Source organism: Balaenoptera physalus, assembly GCF_965194825.1.
Source record: "Balaenoptera physalus genome assembly, chromosome: X".
In the NCBI taxonomy this organism is placed as follows: Eukaryota; Metazoa; Chordata; class Mammalia; order Artiodactyla; family Balaenopteridae; genus Balaenoptera; species Balaenoptera physalus.
This window is the reverse complement of record NC_138903.1, coordinates 17,642,137-17,664,065: the sequence shown is the minus strand read 5'-3', so window position 1 is coordinate 17,664,065 and position 21,929 is coordinate 17,642,137. Positions and strand designations below refer to the sequence as shown.

Sequence of the window (21,929 nt, the reverse complement as noted above, 5' to 3'; positions counted from 1 at the left end):
ATGGCAGTCCCCCTCCCTGATATTTTTCTTACATTCATTGTACTTGCAAAAAATATTTTAAAATATACGTATGTATATATATATGTACACAGAAAGAATTTATAAATATGATTATATTACAGAAAGTCAGACAAATGGAAGGGCGGGGGAAATCACCCATAATCCTACTATCCTAGGACAATTTTATTAATCTTTTAGTACAGCTCCTTTTGTTATTTTTCTATGTATACATGGTTGTCATAATGTTGTATTAATAATTTTGTATTTTATTTCATATAATATGTCTTAAGTCATTTTGTGCTATTATATTTCCTACTAGTTCTTAGTCTTAAGAGCACAAAAGCTGCTGTAAGCATCAAGTTTAAGTATGTTACCTTAAGCTTTTTTTCTTTCCAACGTTATATTATGCAAATGTTCAAACATACAGAAAAGTTGAAAGAATTGTACAGTCAATACCTATATACCCACCACCTAGAGTCTACAGTTAACATTTTACTCTACTTCTGTAATCACATATCTGTTCATCTATCATTCCATCTTATTTTTTTGCTGCATTTCAAAGTGAAATGCAGATATGAGTACATTCCCCTTTAAATATTTCAGTATTTAATATTTGTTTACAGTTTTTTTCCTTTTGAGGTAAAATTACATACAATCAAATCACAAAAATCTTGAATTTTAAAATAAAAGTAATACAATCAAATCACAAAAATTTTGAATTTTTAAATAAAAGTAAAAAAATTTAAGTAAAAGTAAAAATCTTGAATTTTTAAATATTTAATAAAGTGTTTTATACTTAAATTAGAATTAATAAATTGGCTGTAACATTTTTAAAGAATGCTGGAAGTACCAATTTTGAAGGATTTTATTTTAGTAGACCTCATTAGAGATGCTAAACACTGTTAATTTTATAATTTGATATTGAGAAATAGAAGCTTGATCTTCATCCTGTGTCACCAAAATGAGCTTCCTAAAATTGAGGCTGCTGTAACTTTTGTTTTAAATTTATAAACTGTCCTTTTATGAATTTCATAAAATTCAGGCCCATTAGTGGGGCCTGTCAGTACATGTTTGAATTACCTGTCAAGGACCTGTAGAACGGCTTGTGTAATAAAGAGCTTCACTGTAAGTCCTTTCTATTCAAAGACTTGAAGAATAAATAACTTAATAAATATATGCACCTTTTCAGTATGGCAATGCATCATAGTCAACAAAAATCTTCCTCTAGGATTATAATCATTAATTGATGAATGAGTTGTGGAAGAATTTTGTGGGGTTGGATTTAGTTATGTGGGGACTGATGAAATGTCCATAAAACAAAGGTAGTTAATACCCTCAATAGAGCCACGTTCTCAACTGCTAACATAAATTAGGTTTTCCTCTGCTTAACAAGATTAAAATAATCATAGAGTGCAGAGAGGTTATTTGTTGGTTAAAATCTAGAGAGGTTTATGCACTTTTTTGGAAAGACTATGATGGTTCATTTTATGCATTTGTTTACTTTCTTAGCTTTGGTCAAGTATTGATATATGCTCTTCCAGTTATCAATGCAGTTGAAAACATACGGTTATCGCCTAGTGATTTTTCTAGATTCTAATTTGCATCTAGAATAGCAGTAGGTAGGCACAAAGCCGATATTCTAGTGACCTACTTTGTCAGAAGCTGCGTTATCAGAGGTAGAAGTTACACAAGAGCCATAATTATATATTTCAGAATGAAGTTAGGGAGTCACAATATGAAAATCTGTACTAAGGTTGTTATGAACCCCAAACACTAACTGTTGTATACATCTGGAAGTCTTGGGGCAGATGAAGGGAGTTTTGGTTTAATGTTGGGTGGAGTAGGTGAGAGACTGAACCTTGGTCAGGCTAGGAAGGAGGTGAGAGGGAGGAGGAGAGCCTGCCAGTCTCCGGAGAAGAGTAAGCTGGGGCGGGTGGACCTGGACCGAGGCTCCTTTGACTTCTCAGGTGCTGGGACTAGGCATCTAGGATGAGAAGGTTGACTAGTGAAGTTGATGTTAGACTGAGTGCCTCAGCCACATTTGTATTTAATCCTTTATTTCTCACTGAAGAGATATAGAGAGGGCCTCCCTACCCCACCCACCCGGTCTTTCCCCATACTGAAAGGGGGATGAGGTGGGTGATGAGCCCCAGAAGACACTGGAGCCCACATGCTCTGAGGAAACAGCTGCTGTCTAGGCTGCAGAAGAGTGAAAAACCACAGCGAGCATTGAAGGAAGGTAGCCTAATCACACAAGTTTACCTTTGATGGGCATTTGGCTGGAGGCAAAATAAGCTGTGGTGGAGATATTTTTGTGATACACATACCTGCTACCTTGCTGTTATGTATCACAAAAAAACTAAGGTTTTTTTCCCCCCTAATATTTCTCATATACATTTTCTAAAATGAAAAATTAATTGAGAGAAGGTTCCCTTTCATTCCTGTGTTTCACTCTAGCTTCTCTTAGTGTGTCTTAGGGGTCCTAGTATAGGGAGATAAACATTCTGTTTGATGTTGGGATGCATAGGTTTTTGTCTTCCAGTGGGTCACTGAGCAACTCTGTGACATTGGGCAGGTCACCTGGCCATGCCTTTGGGGCCCAAATTAACCGGTAGTTCTTCCTGGCTCTGCAAGTCTGCTTCAATTGGTCATATGTTGATATCTATTGAAGCTGGCTTGACAGGTTCATCATAGGATCCTCTGAACTTTTGTATATATTTGAGATTTTCTGTTATAAAAAATGAAAAATTTTAAATTTAAATTGGTCTAAATTAAGAAAAAAATTTTTAAGTAAGCTAAGAAAGTTAAAAAACAAAATTAAATTGGCCTCAGAATTTTAAGTCTGTCATCTTTTTAGCTGAAACTCACCATTTCATATTGTCCAAGTCATTTTCCATTTTATCATGTATTCCTTCAGCGGGTATTTTTTGAAGACCTACCCTGTGAGACAATCTGTTAGGGTGCCCTGGGACTGTGGATCCACATAGGATTAGGTTTCTTCTCCTCTGGTCTTATAGACCATGGGATGATGTTGGTGATACCACGGCACAGTGGAGTGATGTGTGAGGTGGTGTGCGACTCCACCATCCAAAGAATTGAGATTTACAGCTGCTAGGGTTCTTCATGATGATGTTTCAGGCTCTGAAGATAAATCCAAAAGAGAGCCCTGAGATATGTCTTAAATAATAGCAGCACCACCAGAAAAAAATAATACCTCTTCATATAACAAAAATCAATCAGATGGATACATTTCGGGGTGTGGGTGTACACGTGTATGTATTTACTTATTTATTTACATCACTAACAGCCATATATCCAAAACTGCTCCAAGGTTATGAGGGGCTTACAGATATTCTTTAAAAAATTAAACCCCTCTAACAAGATGGTTTTAAGTGCCTGTTTTTAACTTCTCAGAGGAAAAGCTTCCGTCTGACTTTTCATGCTCCCTGCTCTCAAACCAGCCCTGTCGAGACGACTCCCTGCCAAGGCAGAAACATGGACGAGTGATTATGCCACAGGTTGATGCCACTGATGTGGTTTCCTTGACTCATCAGAAAGACTTTCATTAGAAGGCCCATATCCTTTCTCTCCTCCTAATTTGCTCCAAGCTTCTCACTGTGTATCTGATAACTAGTAAGAGACATTTAGTGAAATGTCTAGAAGCTAGAATGCTAGAAGCTAGAATGGCCCTGCAACAACCTCCACTAACAAAAGAATTCCAAATGCTCTCTGTTTAAAGGGGTTTAATGGTACAAAAGGCCTGTTCCATACCCAAAAAACAGCTTTAAAAAATTTTTTACAGGAGAAAAATAAGATGTTTAAATGGAACTATAAAAATGATCTATCTATAAGGGGAAATCAGTTGATAATGGTTTTTATTGCAGTCTCAGTTTCTCCCAAGACAGAACCAGCTGATAAAGGCTTCTAATTTTTCACCAGATAATTAGTAAAATTTACTTGTAATTTTTTATTACTGGCATAACTCTCACCCCCCCTCCAAGTCCAACTCTCAATTCATAGGAGTGCTGTGGTATACTCTGAAGCTACACTTAATTCCTGAAATTTTAGTGTTTAAACTTGTTATCAGTTAAAAAATGTACTCTAGAGACACCCCACAACAAGATTTTTAATAAAAAAAATCAGTGATCATCCTTCGAGAAAATACACATGAAAATAGTATAACCTGAAATTTAGTCTTTTAAAAATAATTATACTTTTGCTATAAGGAAAAGTTTCTAGGAACTTTAGAATGCAAAATGTTCTAGGTATTTCCATTTATAAATTTAATCACCTCTTTGTTCATATTTTCCTTTTTACTATTTCCCATGACATTACTGATCAACAAGTTAACAATTTCACGAAATACCCCCAATACAAGTAGTTAAGCTGAAAAGATCAAACGTTCTCATTTGAGATGCATTTTAGACAGTTTTAAGAATTAAAATATAGCCAACACCTGTATTCTAATACTACATCTACTTCCGGTCTGATTAAATCGTCCAGGTTCTCTGTTCCCTCCCACCACTCCACCCCGGTTTTCCTTCTCTGTTTAAGGATATTTCCCCTGACATTCACTTGAGTGTTGTGTGTAATAACTAAGAAAACATTAAAAAGCTACATTAAACCTTAATTTCCTCTTCTACACAATTAAGATCCATCCACAAAACCAACTGCCTGGCAAAACAACAGTAACAAAAACCCAACCACCAAAACTAATGGATAATTCCTGCCCTCTGGAAGCTTATAATAGATAACAAAATCTGTATGACACATGTAAAGTTTTCCTTTCTCGATTTTCTTCCAGCTAATAAGGATCACAAAGCACTTTCCCAGTCATTAGTTTGCTCATGTCTTCCTAAGAACACATTTAGAGTTTTTGGAGTTGAGGGAAAAGGATTAGGGAGACTGACACTCCCTTAATTCAGCATCTCATTACTTTTTTCACAAAAGTCCCCTAACTGGCCTTGTCAACCGCAACGCCCTTCCAAGACACCTGATAGAAGGCAGTCCTCTGGCGGCCAGAACTGAGCCTCCCACCCTCTCCCATCAGCTAATCCTGTCACATCAGGCTGGCAGTGTGGCGGTCTTACCTTCACACCTCCTGCCCTTCTATTTCCTTTCCCCAGACTGCTCAGATCACACAGCTCAAAGTTCCTGGGTGTGTTTTCTGCCTTTGTTAACCTATAAACGTAAAATGTCTTTCAGCTCATCTCCACATGTCTAAAACACACCAACCTTCAAAGCCTAGCTCACACGTCAACTCTGAAACTTGTTTTTTGGGAAGAGCCAAAAGCTATTCAGAGTTAAATGCAGAGGAGTAAGATGGGTATAAGCTGGTTAGTGCCATTTTGGGTCCAAAATGAGGAATAAATATAAATAATGAGGCATTTTCTTCTGTGACGCATAAACTGCCTCCAGATGAAGAATATGAGTAGTTTTAAGCAGGAGTAGCATTATTGGAATAAAGTAAACTTTCCCACTAAGACATTTGGAAGGATTATGTTCATAGGAATGCTTAACCTCTGGGATGAAAAGCAAAACAACCAAGACATCCATTGTCTCGATATCATGGCACCTCCCCATAGGGCTATTGGCAAAGATTAAATGAGATAATGTTTGTAAGCTCTGAGCCCCTTTGTTTGGCATGAATAATTGTTAGTTATATATCATAATCATGGCTTTATAATGGTACTTAAAGGTCAGGAAAGCTCTTAACGAAAGTTGTAAAGATTCAGAAAGCATTAAAATGGTAAGATGGTTGGGGTTATATAATAAATGGTAGTATTTCTTTAAGGATATATTTAGGGTAAACACTATCATTGCTCCTAATGATCATAACTTTGATAACAACTAAGAGTTCAGTGAGACTTTGTAAGTGATTAAATTAATCTCAACAGAATTTGATTTCAAAATACTGTTCTCAGCTTCTCATTACTGACATGGAGGTTTAAGGACTTTTATGAAGTCAGAGACATTATTATGTTTGATATCAGCTTTTAAAGTATGGTAGTATTTCAAGATAGTGTAAGTTTGCTGGCTTTACAATTTAATGGACATTTGGGAGTAGAAAATAATCTGATTACTTTTTGCATATTGAGTGTCTTCAGTGCCTTGCTGTATTTTTTGAAGTAAAAATTGTTTAGCTTAGAACTTTGAGGATTTTATTATTAAAGTGGCAAATATTTAATGATCTCTGATTTGAAAAGGAGAACTCAAAACCGTGTACCTATAGCTATTTTCTCCTCATTATTGTACATGTTTTATGGCATACAATTTAGTGCCTTAATTATAAGAAAAGATAAACATCTTTTTAGTTTTATAGCTATCGTGATTAACTTTTAAAGTTATTTTCTCAGTAAAACAGTCTCAAATTTAGTTAAACATTTACAAATTATTCTAGGGTTGCTTCTAGCTATTCCACAGAGAGACAGATGTCACATGATTTGGTTGCTGTTGGCAGGAAAAGTGAAAACTTTCATCCAGTGTTTGAACATCTTGACTCAACTCAGAATACTGAAAACAAACCTACAGGAGAATTTGCTCAGGAAATCATAACTATAATCCATCAAGTTAAAGGTTGGTATATTTCGCACATACATTAGGGATAACACAAAAATAATGTACTGACTTTTCATGAGACATAGGTAAATAATCTGTGATATTGTAGTAGTAATTAATATTTCATTATAAGTTAGATCATTAATTAGGAAATCTGTTGAAGAGAGTAGCACGTATTAATTCAAGCCTAGTTGTTCTTTATATGTAGTTCCAATAACTTGATGCTTCAACTCATAGTAGATTACAAATTGAAAGTTATAAAGGAAGAGGTTGGCTGCTGCAAAAGACAGGTGTACTGAGAGCAGAAAGAAACAATAACTGATAACTGAATAGGAAGGAGGAAATAACAAAAACCAGATATGAAACTCAAGAAACTCAAGAAATCTGGAAGTATAGGTCATTTGGTCGTATTCTTAAAGCCCCTGAGGGCATTACTGGGACTTTGTGCCATAAGGATGATGCTAAGTGATCAATAGAAGATTCCAGTTTGATTTGTTATACATTATGACATCAGGACATTGCATAATAAATACTTCAAAGGTTTACATTGAGCTGTTGTGTTTTGCTTTTGCTTCTGGCCAGTTTCCATTAATTGGAAAATTTAGTCATGTAAAATAACTTTCCTTATTGATGCTGCATAAATAAGGCAGTTGTGGGTATTATAAACTGGGGTCTTTCGAGAATTTCAAAATTTATAATTTTATATTTCTTACTAGATAACTGTGTTAATCTTTTTTACCTTCATAAAACATATTTTGCAAATGAATTATTTTCTCTGCAGCCCTCAAACTAAGGCATATATTTACTTTAAAGCATGCAGTTTGAAACAGTTCACCTTCTCAATTCCAGCCCCTCTTACCCAAAAGAAGTGTGATTCTTAGCAGACAGGGAGCTGGTATTGCAGAAAAATTCAGGAGATTGTCCCAGAACAGGAACAGTAAGTTAGGGAAAAGGATTGCTTAAGTAGCATTCTCATGGGTCAAATGTATTATCTTTCTCTTTATTCTGTTAAAAGCTTGTAGCATAGCCGCTTTCAGAATGTCTTCATGAACTTCAGTTAATGTTAAAGTAAAAGGGCATTAGGAGGCCTTCTGTGATACGTAGACATAACATTTAGCATTTGTTCAGAATTGTTTTGGTGCTTCAGGGTTGTTTTTGGAGTTATTTTTTACTCTAGGTGAAGAGTAGAGCTCTATACCAGCTTTACTTCCCAGATGTAGGAAGATCTTACCTTGGAGAAGAAAGGTCCTCTCTTTGAGAGAGCCACTATCTTTCCCCCTGGCAAGTAAGCAGGCATGTCAAATAGGAACAGAATCTTTGGGTTCATAAATCCATTTACTGTTGCTTGGGCTTGGGAAAGCGTGTGAGTACTACAAATTAGTCTGTGGAATAAGTTTAGGTCCCATATGTTTTCAAGAGAAAACAGGTTGGATGTTTTTTAATAGTCCCTTCTTCCTGTGCTTATTATATATAATCTTTTAAGTGGAATCAGTTTTACATTGAGATAAAACTTTTTTTCCCTTTTGCAGCAGATTATTTTCCATCACTTGGAATTACTCTACATGAGCGTTTCTCAAAAATGCAAGTTACACAAGCTGCAGATGTAAATGAATTTAAATTGAACTCAGATCCAGAAATTCACAGGTAATGAGTGATTATTGTATGCTCATTTAACTCATGGGAATGAGCCTCAGAACAGGTTGTGGGAAGGTGCTGCCTGCCTCCTGGGCTTGCTGTAGACTCTAGAACTGCATTTCCTGCCTAAAAACAGGACTAACCCCAGCAGGTACTGGGCCAGTGCACTTTGATAGACTAGGTTGTATTGAAGCCATGACTAGCATTGTTTAAATGTGTAGGACTTTGAAAATATTTACCTACCTAACTTTGATTCTGCTGTGTCTGTAGTAATTGCCTACTGAAGTTATCACTGGAAGATGAAAGACAGTTGTCGAGCCATTGAAATCATGGGTTGCTTCATGTGGTCAGAAATGGCTGTTCTGAGGGCAGCCGGATGAGAACCTATGTCTTCTTCTGCTGGCACCTGTCCAAACAGGTGGTGCGCCCTGTCTTGTGAGCTGAGTTGAATCAATGTTAGAATGCGGTAGATCACCGGAGCCAAGTTTAAGGTTACACAGACTAGTGATTTGAGAACCACTAAGGCGTCACTGTGATGTTGTTTACAGGATATGTATGTCCTGGGAGACTGCCATATAGGTGAAAAACCACCTGGTAGCAGATTTCTTTTTCTTCCTCCAAGACACACCAGCTTTATTTCAAAATCCATTCTGTAATAATGGAATCAAGGTATCAGTGTATAACATAATTATTTAATTGTAACATGCCTTTATTATTTTAGGAGAATAGATATGTCTTTGGCCGAGCTTCAGAGTAAACAAACTATGGTATATGATTCAGAACAGGTAAGTGAATATAATTTTTGATGAGAGATTATCTTATTGTTGGTATACTAATGGGAAAGGGAACTGGTCATTGGGAGTAAAAAAGGTAGTTAAAGTGGGTGAGGAAGAATGATTGAGACCCAGGAACCTGAAATTTACAAAGCTCTCCAAGTGACTCTAGTTATCAAAAGGTTGCAGAGAGAACACTGGCAAAAGACAAAAATATGCCCTAAGAGAGACAATCCCTAAGGGTAACAGCTTTGTAAAATTGACATAAAATTATAGTGTTTAATGTTCATTCCAAAACTTCACACTGTAAAGCTTGCAGAAAGTATGTTTGATACCTATTTTTTCCAAAGCAGTCATGTGGGGTATATTTTTAAGTTGTATGTAGAATGAATGCAAAGGAACTTAGTTTCATTTGACACTGCTCTTCTGTTTACTGAAGATTGTGTGAAAGATTCTATGGAATATGAACTAGAAAAATAATGGAAATAATACTGAATTTTTTTTATTGTTCCCACCCATACCACCTCCCTCCCCGCCATTTCTTTGCTAATTAGAAAAACTATCTTAACTAGCCCAGGGGGAAGAAAACTGGCTCTTGTTTTAGAAGAAATATATCAAGTTCTAAAAGAACTGCTAATTTATTCATTGAGAGTGAAGAGTTTTATAGAGGAGAGATTTTAATACATTTGTGATAGAATATATTATTTTCACTTGTGAATGGTTACAGTTTTATTGTACTTATGGAGATAGGTTAGTTTATTGAATAAATGATATTTTCAGAAAATTTCTGCTTATCAAAGTACTGTAATAAACTTATAGGAAATTTGAGGATTTTTTAAAAATCACCTCTAATTCAACCACTTAAGACAAAATATTATTTGATCATCTTTCCTTGCAGTCTTATGTCTAGCATTTTAACATACACTATCACAGTACATGTAGTTTTGGATGCTTTATCTTTTTACTTAAACTATAGTAACATTCCTTTTATGTAAAATCTCTGAACTCCCAATGACCTTTTTATAATTGAGGCTTTGTAAGTTTTAATTAACTTTTTTCAGTAAGTGTTCTTCCATGGTTACTTCCACGTAGTCTACATTATCATAATTTAAATGCTTGTACATTATTCCTATGACTTAAATTTACCATAAAATTATTCTTCCCTTCTCCTTTAAATTTTTTTCACACTTAAGTTACTTTCATTTTATGGTTATTTTTAAAATATAATATTTTGAATATACTTGGGTAGATAGACTTTTCTTTGGTATAGAGTCCCAGAAGTGGGATTCTTGGTTCAGTGCTATGAACTTTTCTGACTCTGTATTGTCAATTGTGTCTCAAAATATTTTTATCAGTTTACACTAGCATGAGCAGGATGAGTACAAGGTAACTTATTTAGGACTTTTACTTAAGGTTCTTGTTCGATACGGTCTTTGTGCAACTAACAGTAATGTGAATGGTTTGTCTTCTGTCAAAATTCCTCAGACTCTGGTCAAAATAATAGATCCAAATGACCTACGACATGACATTGAAAGAAGGAGAAAAGAACGGTTACAGAATGAAGATGAGCACATTTTTCACATAGCTAGTGCTGCAGAGAGGTAATCAGTAGATGAAAAACATCCTGTTATCAGACAGCTTTTGGTTTTAGCATATTTTCCAATTTTCTGTGTGTGTTGGTAATTTTCACTTTAGTGTAGGAATTTAATTCTTCAAATCCATTTTACATGTTTAAGTGAAATCTGTTAAAATGTTTCAAAGTTATTCAGTGGTCATCATATGCTATTTCATTGAAACAATAAAAATTATGGGGTAGGTGAGTATTTGAGGTCTTTGTAATCTAGAGAGAAGTGTAATAGCTTTTTTAATATTAGCAGGAGCCAAGACCAGCAAATTTATGGACTATTTGGCTCGAGCTAATTGAAACTCTGACACATTCTGCCCTTTAGATTCTGGTAGTCTTTGAATGTTGCAAAATTTCCTGAGGTCAGTGCCATCCTCTTTCAGAACTCTTTGTGGATGTCTGTCCGTGAAACAGAGGCAGATGTAGTAGAAAATGCAGAAGAGACCTGAGTTTGAATCCTACTTCTGCCAGTTTCCAAGCTGTTTGCTCTTGGGCAAACTTGCCTAGTTTCTGGAGCCTTTTCCTCTATAAAATGAGAATAACCAATTTATGTTGGACAGGTTAGAAATATTAAATGAACTGGCACATGTGAAGTACTTATGCCATGAGTGACAAATTGATTGTCAGTAGATCCTTGTTTTTCTTTCCCAACCCTGTACATCTTTTTAGGGGCTCTGAGTATTCTAGGTTGGTCCCAGTTTATCCCTAGTCCTGAGAACTATGTAGAACTCATGGCAACTCTGGGACCTCATATGATTATGAGATATAATTTAATGGGAAAAAATTTCCAGTTCACTCAAGGGTCCTCAAACTATTTGGATCTCCCAGAAGGTGGGAATGTATGAATAGGAAGGGCCAGTGCTAATTCTCTTTCCATAGTCCTTAGTTTCAAAAATTAAAATATTTGACGAGACTTATAAGTCATGTCTATGGCTAACTAGGTCAAGCTTGTTTAAAACTGGACTTGATACTGACAATAAGTTTGGGACTAATTAAAAGATAGCAAAACTGTGTGCTGAGGCATATGAAACAATTGAAAATAGTTAAAATCTTGTCCCTTGGTGGGTGAGTCTCCAGTTTCCTAATATGACACGGCATGACTGTGCTCTTTAGTGACACAAGCTCTCAGTCATGCTTTTCTTGACTACTCAGCAAGTGTGAGAAACTCAATGTACCAAGAAAAAGGTTTTTTAAAACAGATTTAAGGTAATCAACATATTATAAAGACCATGTAAGGCCTCAGAATATATCTTTACCCTTTGAGGTGATGAAGAGCTTGAGCAATGGAGTTAACACCTGAGTTCAACTCCTGGCTCTGTAGATACCTAGCTATGTGACTGACCTTGGGCAAGTTACTTAATCTCTGTTTCCTCAGCGTAAAATAGAGATAAGAATTATACTTACCTCACGGTAGTGGTGAAGATTAAGTAAAGTGATGCATGTAAGCTACAGAGAAGTTGGTCAGCATTAAGTATTATTAATGTTAGCTTTGAGCATGGCGTTGTAGGGTGCAAAAATGTCTTCCTGCAAGGTGTCCTTTTCTGGATCTGTTGAACTGTTTTATTCGTATTGGATGGCTGGTGTGGCATGGTGGAGCCATGAGGTGTTTTTTTTTTTAATTCAGATATTACTGACCATAAAATTCACCTTTAGAAAGCGAAGAATTCATTAGTTTTTAGTATAATCACAAAGTTGTGCAACTATCACCACTATCTAATTTCGAAACATTTTCATCACCCCAAAAAGAAACCCTGTACAATTAGTTGTCACTCCCTATTTCTCCATCCTCCCAGCCCGACAGCCACTAATCTACTTTCTGTCTGTATGGATTTGCCTATTCTTGACATATAATTGCAATCATATAACAGGTGGCCTTTTGTGACGGGCTTCTTTCATGTAGTATAATGTTTTTTATGTTCCTCCATGTTGTAGCATGAATATTCCTTTTATGGCTGAATAACATTCCACTGTGTGGATACACCACATTTTGTTTATCCATTCACCGGTTGATGGATATTTGGGCTGTTTCCACTCTTTGGCTATTATGAATAATGGTGCTGTGAATATTTGTATGCAAGTTTTTGTGTGGCTATATTTTTCACTACTCTTCTGTATATACCTAGGATTGGAATTGCTGGTTCATATGATAACTATGTTTAACTTTTTGATGAGCTGCCAGGCTATTTCCACAGTGGGTGCACCATTTTACATTCCCACCAGCAGTGTATGAAGGTTCCATTTTTAACACATCCTCACCAGCAGTTGTTATTGTTCATCCTTTTAAAAAAATAATATGGAAGCTTTAATCTCTCACTTTATCCTAATTCAATTTCCTTGTTAACATAAGAAAAACATTTTATCCTTTTATCTTAAAAATTCAATTTATCAAAATTGACCTCATTAATATTTTTGCATAAACCTTTTTAATCAAGTCAGTGTATAGATTTCCATAGAAATTCAGAAGAAATGAAATATGAGGAAATTATAAATCATAGGATGTAGCTATTTCCCTCCTGTGTGATTTTTGTTTTCCCCTTAAAAGTTGTATGCAGACTCTGTGTCTCTGTTTGCTCACCATTGTATTCCTACTGCCTTGGGCTCAATTCATCTTTGTTGAATGAATGAACTTTCCAAAGGTGTAGACAGGACAGAAGATACTGAAATTGTAATGCATTTAGATCTTGATCACTTTTTATTCCCTGATACCTTAAAACCTTTCCCAAGCAAGCCTCACACCAGGGCATTCTGTCTTGTCTCTAAGACCCTGTTGTTCTCTATTTTTTCCCACTTTCAACCAGTCTCTTATCCTAAAGTCTCCATGTCTCCTGCTGACACACTGTTTCTCCCTCTTGTCACCAGCATTACTAAGTTCCCTCCACTGTCATTGAGGTGCTGTGTTATACGGGCGTGATGTGTGTGTGATAAAGCAGCTTCAAAATAGTATCAGTAGACTTCAAGAGGACATCAAACTGCCTAGATTTTCTTTTTAGCTAGGCAAGTTATAGAAAACATCAGTTTTTATTTTTGCTGTTGTAACAATCTGTAATCTACTGAACTAGAGTTAACTTTATAAAGATCATTTATTCATCTATTCAACAAATATTTATATATTAATGTCTATGTTCTAGTCAGTGTTCTAAGCACTGACTTAGAACACTGAATTTGCACCATTTTAAGCATACAATTCATTGGCATTAAGTACATTCACAGTGTTGTGCAACCATCACCACTACCCACGTCCAGAATTTTTCATCTTCTCAAACAGAAATTCAGTACCAGTTAAACAGTAACACCCAACCCCCAGCCCCTGATGCCTCTATTCTTTCCATCTCTATGAATTTGCCTATTCTGAATACCTCATACATATATAAGTAGAATCATGCAATAATTGTCCTTTTTAGTCTGACTTATTTCACGTGGCATAATGTTTTCATCCATGTTGTATCATGTGTCAGTATTTCATTAAAATAATTTATTCCTTTATAAGGCTGAATAATATTCCATTGTATGGATACGCCACATTTTGTTTATCCATTTTTCTGTTGATGGACATGTGGGTTGTTTCCATCTTTTGGCTATTATGAATAATGCTGTTATGAACACCGGTGTTGTTGTTTTTTTGATTATAGCCATCCTAGTGGGTTTTAAGTAGTTTCTTGTAGTTTTGATTTGCATTTCCCTGATGACTAATGATATTGAGCATTTTTTCATGTGCTTTTTGTGTGTCTTCTTTGGAGAAATATCTATTCAAATCCTTTGCCAATTTTTAAATTGGATTATCATATTTTTATTATTGAGGTGTAAGAGTTCTTTATATATTCTGGGTACTACCCGTTCATCAGATATATGCTTTGCCAAGAGGATTTTTTAGAGTCTACTGTTTTGTTTATAGAAGTAGTACATGCTAATGGTGAACATTTGGAAAAATATAGTAAAGTATAAAAACAAAAATATAAGGCATTCTTAATTTCACCAGTCAGGGATGATTACTGTTAATATTTAGTACATTTCCTATCGTTTATTTTTTTCTGGGCATATATGTGTATATTTTAAACAAGTGAAATTATTCTCGGTATATGACTTCGCCCCCTACTCTTTTGACTTACTATCAGATCATGAACATTTTGACAGAATATGGGGTTTTTTAACATTTCAAAAAATCCTGAGTGGCTATTCCATGTCAGGTTCTGGGGTCAGAGCTGGGACCACAGAGCGAACCATCCGCAGTGCCTCCTGTGAAGGGATCACACCTTGCTTGGTGAGAAGGTACACCAGTAGTTACAAACACTTGTGAAGACCCCAAAGTGCCACATGTGCACATAGCAGGGACACGTAGTCCACCTCAGAGGGGTCTGGGAAAGCCTTCTTGGAACAGGTGCAGGTGGGGCTAAATCTTGAGGTTGATCTGAGTTGGAAGGAAATTACAGCAGAAGGCACCCAATGGGCCAGTGCGTGGAGGCAGGCGAGGTTGTGGTGTGTGCCGAGAGCCGCATGGAGCTGATGTTCCCGCAGCTCGGTGTGGGTGTTGCAGAGATTGGGATGGAGCAGCCGGCAAGGCTGCAAGGGCGTGCGCCGGAAGAGTCTTGGGGGCCAGTGAGGAGGAGTGTGGATTTTGTCCCCATGTCACTGGGGGTCCTGTGGGAGGAGTGTAGCAGGGCCGAGGCCGTGAGCCGTTTGTTCGCCACAGAGCAGGAAGGGTCTGAGGACCACTGTGGGAGAGGTGGGATGTGACAGGGAGAGGTGGGATGTGACAGGGAGAGGACCCCCCCCCAAGGGCTGTGGGAATGAGGCCCCGGGGTTAGAGGAGAAAGAAGCCCAGGGAAGGAGCTCCCTCCCAGGTAGGGCTGGCCAGGAATAGCCCTTGGTGGCCTCTGGGCCTCACTACAACAGGAGAGGGGAGCCAGCAGTATCAGAGGCCCCAGCTCTGCCAGTGAGCAGGCCTGAGCCGCTCACCCGCCTCTTCTCTGGAGCTTTCACCACTGAGTCTCTTGGCAAGGGGGGCTGTCCCGTGCTGCCAAAGGCTCAAGAGCCGTGACTATCTTCCCTCAGGAAACATATGCTCTACATATGTATGGTTTCGGGGGTTACAGCCCTAGGAAGCCTGTCCTTGGACTCCAGATTAAGAACCCTGGTCCTAGGAATATGGTTTTCCCCCTATCGCTAACTGCCAACTTGGCTAAATAATGTTTTTTGATAAATGAGAGTTTTAGCCCTGGTAAATATTATTTGTAATTTTAGTAGTGATAGATCATTGAGATTTTTTTTTTTACTGTTGCGCTGCTTAAATTGTTTCCAAAGGGTGTAATTTGATTTCTCTTGTTTATTTGTTGGATAAATGTAAACTAATAAAAGATTCTTATTTTCTCTCTTTCATTTTATTAGGAGCGATCAGCATTCCAGTTTTTCAAGGTTGAAGAATACCCATGTTGATGGATTCCAAAAACCTACATGTTTGGTAAAATCAAATTTTAGAAAATTTATTCAGAAACCTTACTTGGTAAGATTGCAGTTCCAACTTTTTTATTTTTGTATGTTCCATTTTCCTTCTCACATGAATCTGTAGGTACAGGGATCACCAATATTTTTCATAATGTTTGTAACTGTTCATTAAGTAAGTGTTATGATTCTGTTTTTCAGTGTTAAGATTCTGTTGAGGCTAATAGTTACTATGACCAAAGAAATGATCATCTCATTTGATTTATCAGGATTTTATTGCACTTATTATAGTACTAGCTTTCTTAAGTTTTTTTGAAACAACTTTATTAAGGTATATTTTACATAGCATAAAATTCACCCATGTAAGGTGTACAGTTTAATGATTTTTTGTAAATTTACCAAGATGTGTAACCATCACCATAATCCAGTTTTAGGACATTTTCGTGACCCCTATTAGAACCCTCAGGCCTATTTATTTATTCCGTGTTCCCACCCACAGCTAACAACTAATCTACTTTCTGTTTCTAAAGATTTGCCTTTTCATAGGGCAGTTCACAGAGTGGCAGCTGGCTTCCATAAGAGCAAGCAAGTGACAGCTAGAAAGATGGAAGCCAGAGTCGATTTGTAACCTAATCTCAGAAGTGACATCCATACTTCGACCATACTCCATTTGTAAGAAGCAAGTCACTAGATACAGACCACACTCAAAGGAAGGGAATAGCGTAAGGGCCTGGATACTGGAAGGTGGGGATGATTGGTAGTCTGGTCAGAAGCCGCCTGGTACAGTCTTCCCACTGGCCCCCAGTGATTCACATCCCTTCATGTGCAAAATACACCCCCTCCCTCTCAAGGTCCCCCAAAGTCTCATCTCATTACATGTGTCTTTATGCACTTATTCAAATGTATAGACTTAGCATAAACTCAAGATGACTACTAGGAAAAGGGTTTTATATGACTTTTCTTAAACTGGGGAGAGAAATAAAGGTGTGAAAGAGGAAGATTTGTGAGAAGTACAGACTCCATAGCAAATGGAATAAATAGAAGGTTATAAGACTATTCATTTTGGAGAAAGAAACCGTCTTCAAACTGGGCCCCATCGGGCTTCCCTGGTGGCGCAGTGGTTAAGAATCTGCCTGCCGATGCAGGGCACATGGGTTCAAGCCCTGGTCCGGGAAGATCCTACATGCCGCGGAGCAACGAAGCCCGTGCGCCACAACTACTGACCCTGCACTCTAGAGCCCGTGAGCCACAACTACTGAGCCCACGTGCCACAACTACTGAAGCCCACGCGCCTAGAGCCTGTGCTCCGCAACAAGAGAAGCCACCACAATGAGAAGCCCACGCACCTCAACAAAGAGTAGCCCCCGCTCGCCGCAACTACAGAAAGCCCGCATGCAGCAACGAACGCCCAACGCAGCCCAAAATAAATAAAAATAAAAATAATTAAAAAACCAAAGGAAGCAACCACCACCTTTAGGGAAGAAAGCGTAGAGCTCTAGAAGCTTAGAGAAAGGCCGCTGTGAGCTGGGTGTGGACCTCCGAGGAGTGGGGGCTGCCCAGCTGGAGCTGGCTGTGTCAAAACAACAAACAAACAAACTGGAGGCTGAACCAAAGGACCACTGCCAGGATGAAAAGCAGAACAACAAGCGTACAGGAAGGAGCAACCCCGCCTCCTCTCTTCCAGCCTTCCAGTCTCCCTCCAGTGTCCCTGTGGGCGGGATCTAAGTGGGAGCTGGCTTCAAGGACTGACTCCCAGTCCAAACCCCAAGTCGAGTATAGAGTGTGAGTTGGGAGTCTGAGACAAAGCTTAGGTACTAAGCTGCACACATCCCATCGGGGTGCACTGGTAAATGGAATAGACAGAGCAGCCCCCAGGAGCCCACCACCAATGATCCCGTCCCCTCACCTGATGATGAAGTGTGACCCATATTAATGCTGACTGAAAAGATGCTTCCTATTTGATCGAATGGCTTCCTGAATGGAGGAAAATCAGCCTGCGTGGATGCCCACAACGTGTAAATATTGTACCAAGAATGTTATCATATGCATACTAACATTTAATCTTCACAGAATAGTCAGTTCTGCTAGAACGCAACATAGGCATTCTTAAAAAAAAAAAAATGGGCCCCATCTTTTCTGCTCCCATCAAAGGTTTCAGGTTCTTTGTAATTACAGTCTTAATACTCTGCCTTCTGACACTTTCCTAGTCATGGCAGGAGCATCTACTCAAAGCAGGTACCTGATTCAGCAGCACCTGCCTCCTATAGCATTGAGAATTTGTGTTCTCAGACAGTGGCAACTCTTTAGCAACTCCTAGTAATAATGGGTTTGTTTCTCTTCTGGATGCCTGAATAAATACTAGATTTACAGTCCATTTTCTAAAAGTCACCCATTGTGTTATACAGGAGTATGTATTTCGTATTTCGCACATTCATGAATTAAACCAACCCCTCACAATCTAGCATGGGTTACATGAAGGAAGATGTGTGTATGTTCATACAGCTAAGCTACATGCTACATGTTTTGTGTTCTTAATCCCATGCATTTAAAACGTGTATTTTTGTGGGACTTCCCTGGTGGTCCAGTGGTTAAGACTCTGTGCTTCCAATGTAGGGGGAGTGGGTTTGATCCCTGGTCGGAGAACTAAGATCCCACATGCCGCACAGTGTGGCCAAAAACAAACAAACAAACAAACAAAAAACATGTATTTTTTGAATGGTAAAATGAACTTTTAAAAATAAAATTTAAAGTATATTAACCATACTAATACTTTTTTCATGCAGAATTATCCTACTATGCAGAGAAAAGACGTCATTACTCACAAACCATTTGGAATTGAGGGAAACCATCAAAATACAAGAGGCTTTAGAAGAACTTTTAAGGTAGAGTGTTATTCTCCATCTAATTCTAGCTTTGGGTGTTTTCTTTGAACATAATGTTCTAAGTGTTAGTAAATTAAAAGCTCTTTTTGTTATATTTCAAATAGTAGCTTTAAATTAGTATTTCTGGATTATAGTTAACTGTAATCAGGTTAATGATGACCCCTTTCCTCAGGACTTGATTTTCAAATATTTTTTTTACCAGTGGAACCCTTTTTCAAATATTACATGGAAACTCAAACGCATAAAGCAGATCCAGATGGAGTGGCTCTAGGTGGAGAGGTGGGCAAGGTCCCAGACCTTCCCTTTAAGCCTGCCTCTTTACCTCTAAGATGTAAGCGCATAGCTGTAGAGCCTTCTCCAGGATTCAGTGATTGAAAAACCCTTCCCATAGACACACAACCCTCAGAGGCCTTCTGGATCATCAGAGAAAGACTCTGGTCCAACATGCTTTGTTAAAGCATATTTCATCACATTCTAATTATTTGTACAGCTATGTCTGATGTCAGTGATACTTTTAATCAATGAACATGTTTGTTTTTCCAGAACACTTCATCCCCCAGACATATGGAATAAGAATTATAGTGCAAAGTATTGTGTTTCTCTCTCCTTGCTCTCATAAGCTGAGGTGCTTTTTAAATCCATTTTGACTGAATGTCGTGCTTATGATAGGTCCTTTTTTCATATTTTTCCACTCTACAGTGTCTCTTTCCCCTCCCCCCAAAAAGAAAAGAAAAGAACCTGTTTTGGGGTTTTTTTGTATTTTTTATTTACTTATTTATTTATTTATTTTTAAACCTATTTATTTATTTATTTATTTATTTATTTGGCTGCCTTGGGTCTTTGTTGCTGCGTGCAGGCTTTCTCTAGTTGCGGCGAGCGGGGGCTACTCTTCACTGTGGTGCACAGGGTGCGCGGGCTTCTCACTGCGGTGTCTTCTCTTGAGAAGCACGGGCTCTAGGCGCACAGGCTCAGTAGTTGTAGCACGCAGGCTCAGTAGTTGTGGCTCCCGGCCTCTAGAGTGCAGGCTCAGTAGTTGTGGCGCACGGGCTTAGTTCCTCTGCGGCATGTGGTATCTTCCCGGACCAGGGCTCGAACGCGTGTCCCCTGCATTGGCAGGCAGATTCTTAACCATTGCACCACCAGGGAAGCCCAGGAACCTGAGTTTTTTTTGGTGAAAGTAGCAGGCAGTCTGGCTAGAGTAGTTAGCTCATTAGGAGGACGTTAGTATGAGCAGAAAGGTAGTATAAATGATCTCCAAACCATAGACTAGGAGTGTACTTGAGTGATCTTCTGTTAATACCTTGGCTTCCTGAGTCAAAATTCTTGATGTCAAAAGATTTTTTTCAGGGAATTCCCTGGCTGTCTAGTGGTTAGGACGCCACCCTTTCACCGTGAGGGCCCGGGTTCAATCCCTGGTCAGGGAACTAAGATCCCACAAGCTGCGCGGTGGGGCCAAAAAAAAAAAAAAGATTTTGTTTTTTCAGTGGGAGTAACACAATTTGTAGCCATTGCATAGATAACATTTTTAGCCAGTGGTTCATGTACCTAAAAGCATGTGTGACATTAGGTTTTCAAAAATAGCTAGGGCCATAGACTGACTGTATAAACATGTTTTGGGACTTCCCTGGTGGTCCAGTGGGTAAGACTCCGCACTCCCAATGCACGGGGCCCGGGGTTCGATCCCTGGTCTGGGAACTAGATCCCACATGCATGCCACAACTAAGAAGTCTGCATGCCGCAACTAAAACATGCCACAACAAAGATCCCACGTGTTGCAACTAAGACCCGGCGCAGCCAAATAAATAAATATTTTTTTAAAAAACATGTTTTATACCATCTTTTAATCTCTTAAGTAATGAGGCATAAAATCAACTAAAAATGTAACGTCTGTATAACTTAGAGACAGTGTAGGTGGGCATTCAGATTTAAGTGTTTCCTACATGTTGCACTTCTCATTGGTCAGATATAGTCAATTGTAGTAATTTTTCTAAGACTGTTATAAGATCTATTTCCTGTTACCCATTCTCCTTAAGGGAAAGGTCTTTAACATTAACTTATTTAAAAAATGTTCAAAATATGTGCATTAACCTTTCCTCTTGAGCAATCATTTAAAGCTGTGTAATGTTATATGGTTGTTTCAAAATTCACAATTCTTTATAGTAAAGCAGGGGGAAGAAATAATCCTTCCTAAGAAAAGGAGCTCTTTCATTAAAATTTACTTTTTACGTAAATTGTACTAATTCAAAGCCAGATAGTAATCACCTTATTAGATATGTAAAAATGGGCAATGTAAATCTCAAGATTAGCCCTGATATATCAAGTTGGTGCAGATAGTTTTAACAAAATTATAGTGTCTCATTATAATTCTGTTTTACCTGAAATTGTTTGTAGTCTTAAGAAAATAATTGGAAAATAGGCCTGGCATAAATACTTTTTAATAAACTTTTGTGTGTCATTATGCATAACATGCCCATTTGTTAAATCATTGTGGAAAGAAGAATCTACTTAATTTTTATAATTACTCCTTTGTAAGATACCATTTGTACATGTCCCACATGGGACACACACAAATATTCATTGTCCTCTATGTCTATTGTAATATTGGGCAGTATGCAGGTCAGGAAATGTCTTGTTACGTATAGCTCTTATCTTGAAAATATGTGCTGTAGTGGGATTTTTATGGTAAAGAAAGACTGACTCAAAAGTACTGACAAGAGGGACTTCCCTGGTGGTCCAGTGGCTAAGACTCCATGCTCCCAATGCAGGGGGCCAGGTTCGATCCTTGGTCAGGGAACTAGATCCTACATGCCACAAGTAAGATCTGGCACAGCCAAATAAATAAATAAATATTTTTAAAAAAAGGTACTGGCAAGAGTAAAGTTAAGAGAGTTTTTGATTCTTTTTTTCAATTTTTTAAATTTATTTGGCTGTGTCGGGTCTTAGTTGCAGCATGCGGGATCTTTCATTGCAGCACACAGGCTCTTCATTGTGGTGCATGGGCTTCTCTCTAGTTGTGGAGCA

The 21,929-nt window shown here is 37.9% G+C and overlaps 1 protein-coding gene across 19 annotated transcripts in view; it reads left to right on the top strand.

Annotated features, from left to right (window-relative positions):
* BCLAF3 (BCLAF1 and THRAP3 family member 3) overlaps positions 1–21,929 on the top strand; it is an 82,630-nt gene that overhangs the window by 49,902 nt on the left and 10,799 nt on the right. For 11 of the 19 annotated variants that reach the window (XM_082447063.1, XM_082447069.1, XM_082447067.1 and 8 more), the window contains 6 exons: positions 6,401–6,576; positions 8,088–8,202; positions 8,915–8,978; positions 10,452–10,567; positions 15,973–16,087; positions 18,810–18,908. In XM_082447063.1, the coding sequence (XP_082303189.1) occupies positions 6,401–6,576; positions 8,088–8,202; positions 8,915–8,978; positions 10,452–10,567; positions 15,973–16,087; positions 18,810–18,908 (685 nt within the window). Of the gene's footprint in view, positions 1–6,400; positions 6,577–8,087; positions 8,203–8,914; positions 8,979–10,451; positions 10,568–15,972; positions 16,088–16,556; positions 18,042–18,809; positions 18,909–21,929 lie in introns of those variants that run through there. The other 8 variants (XM_082447054.1, XM_082447068.1, XM_082447053.1 and 5 more) reach the window with 8 other exon arrangements.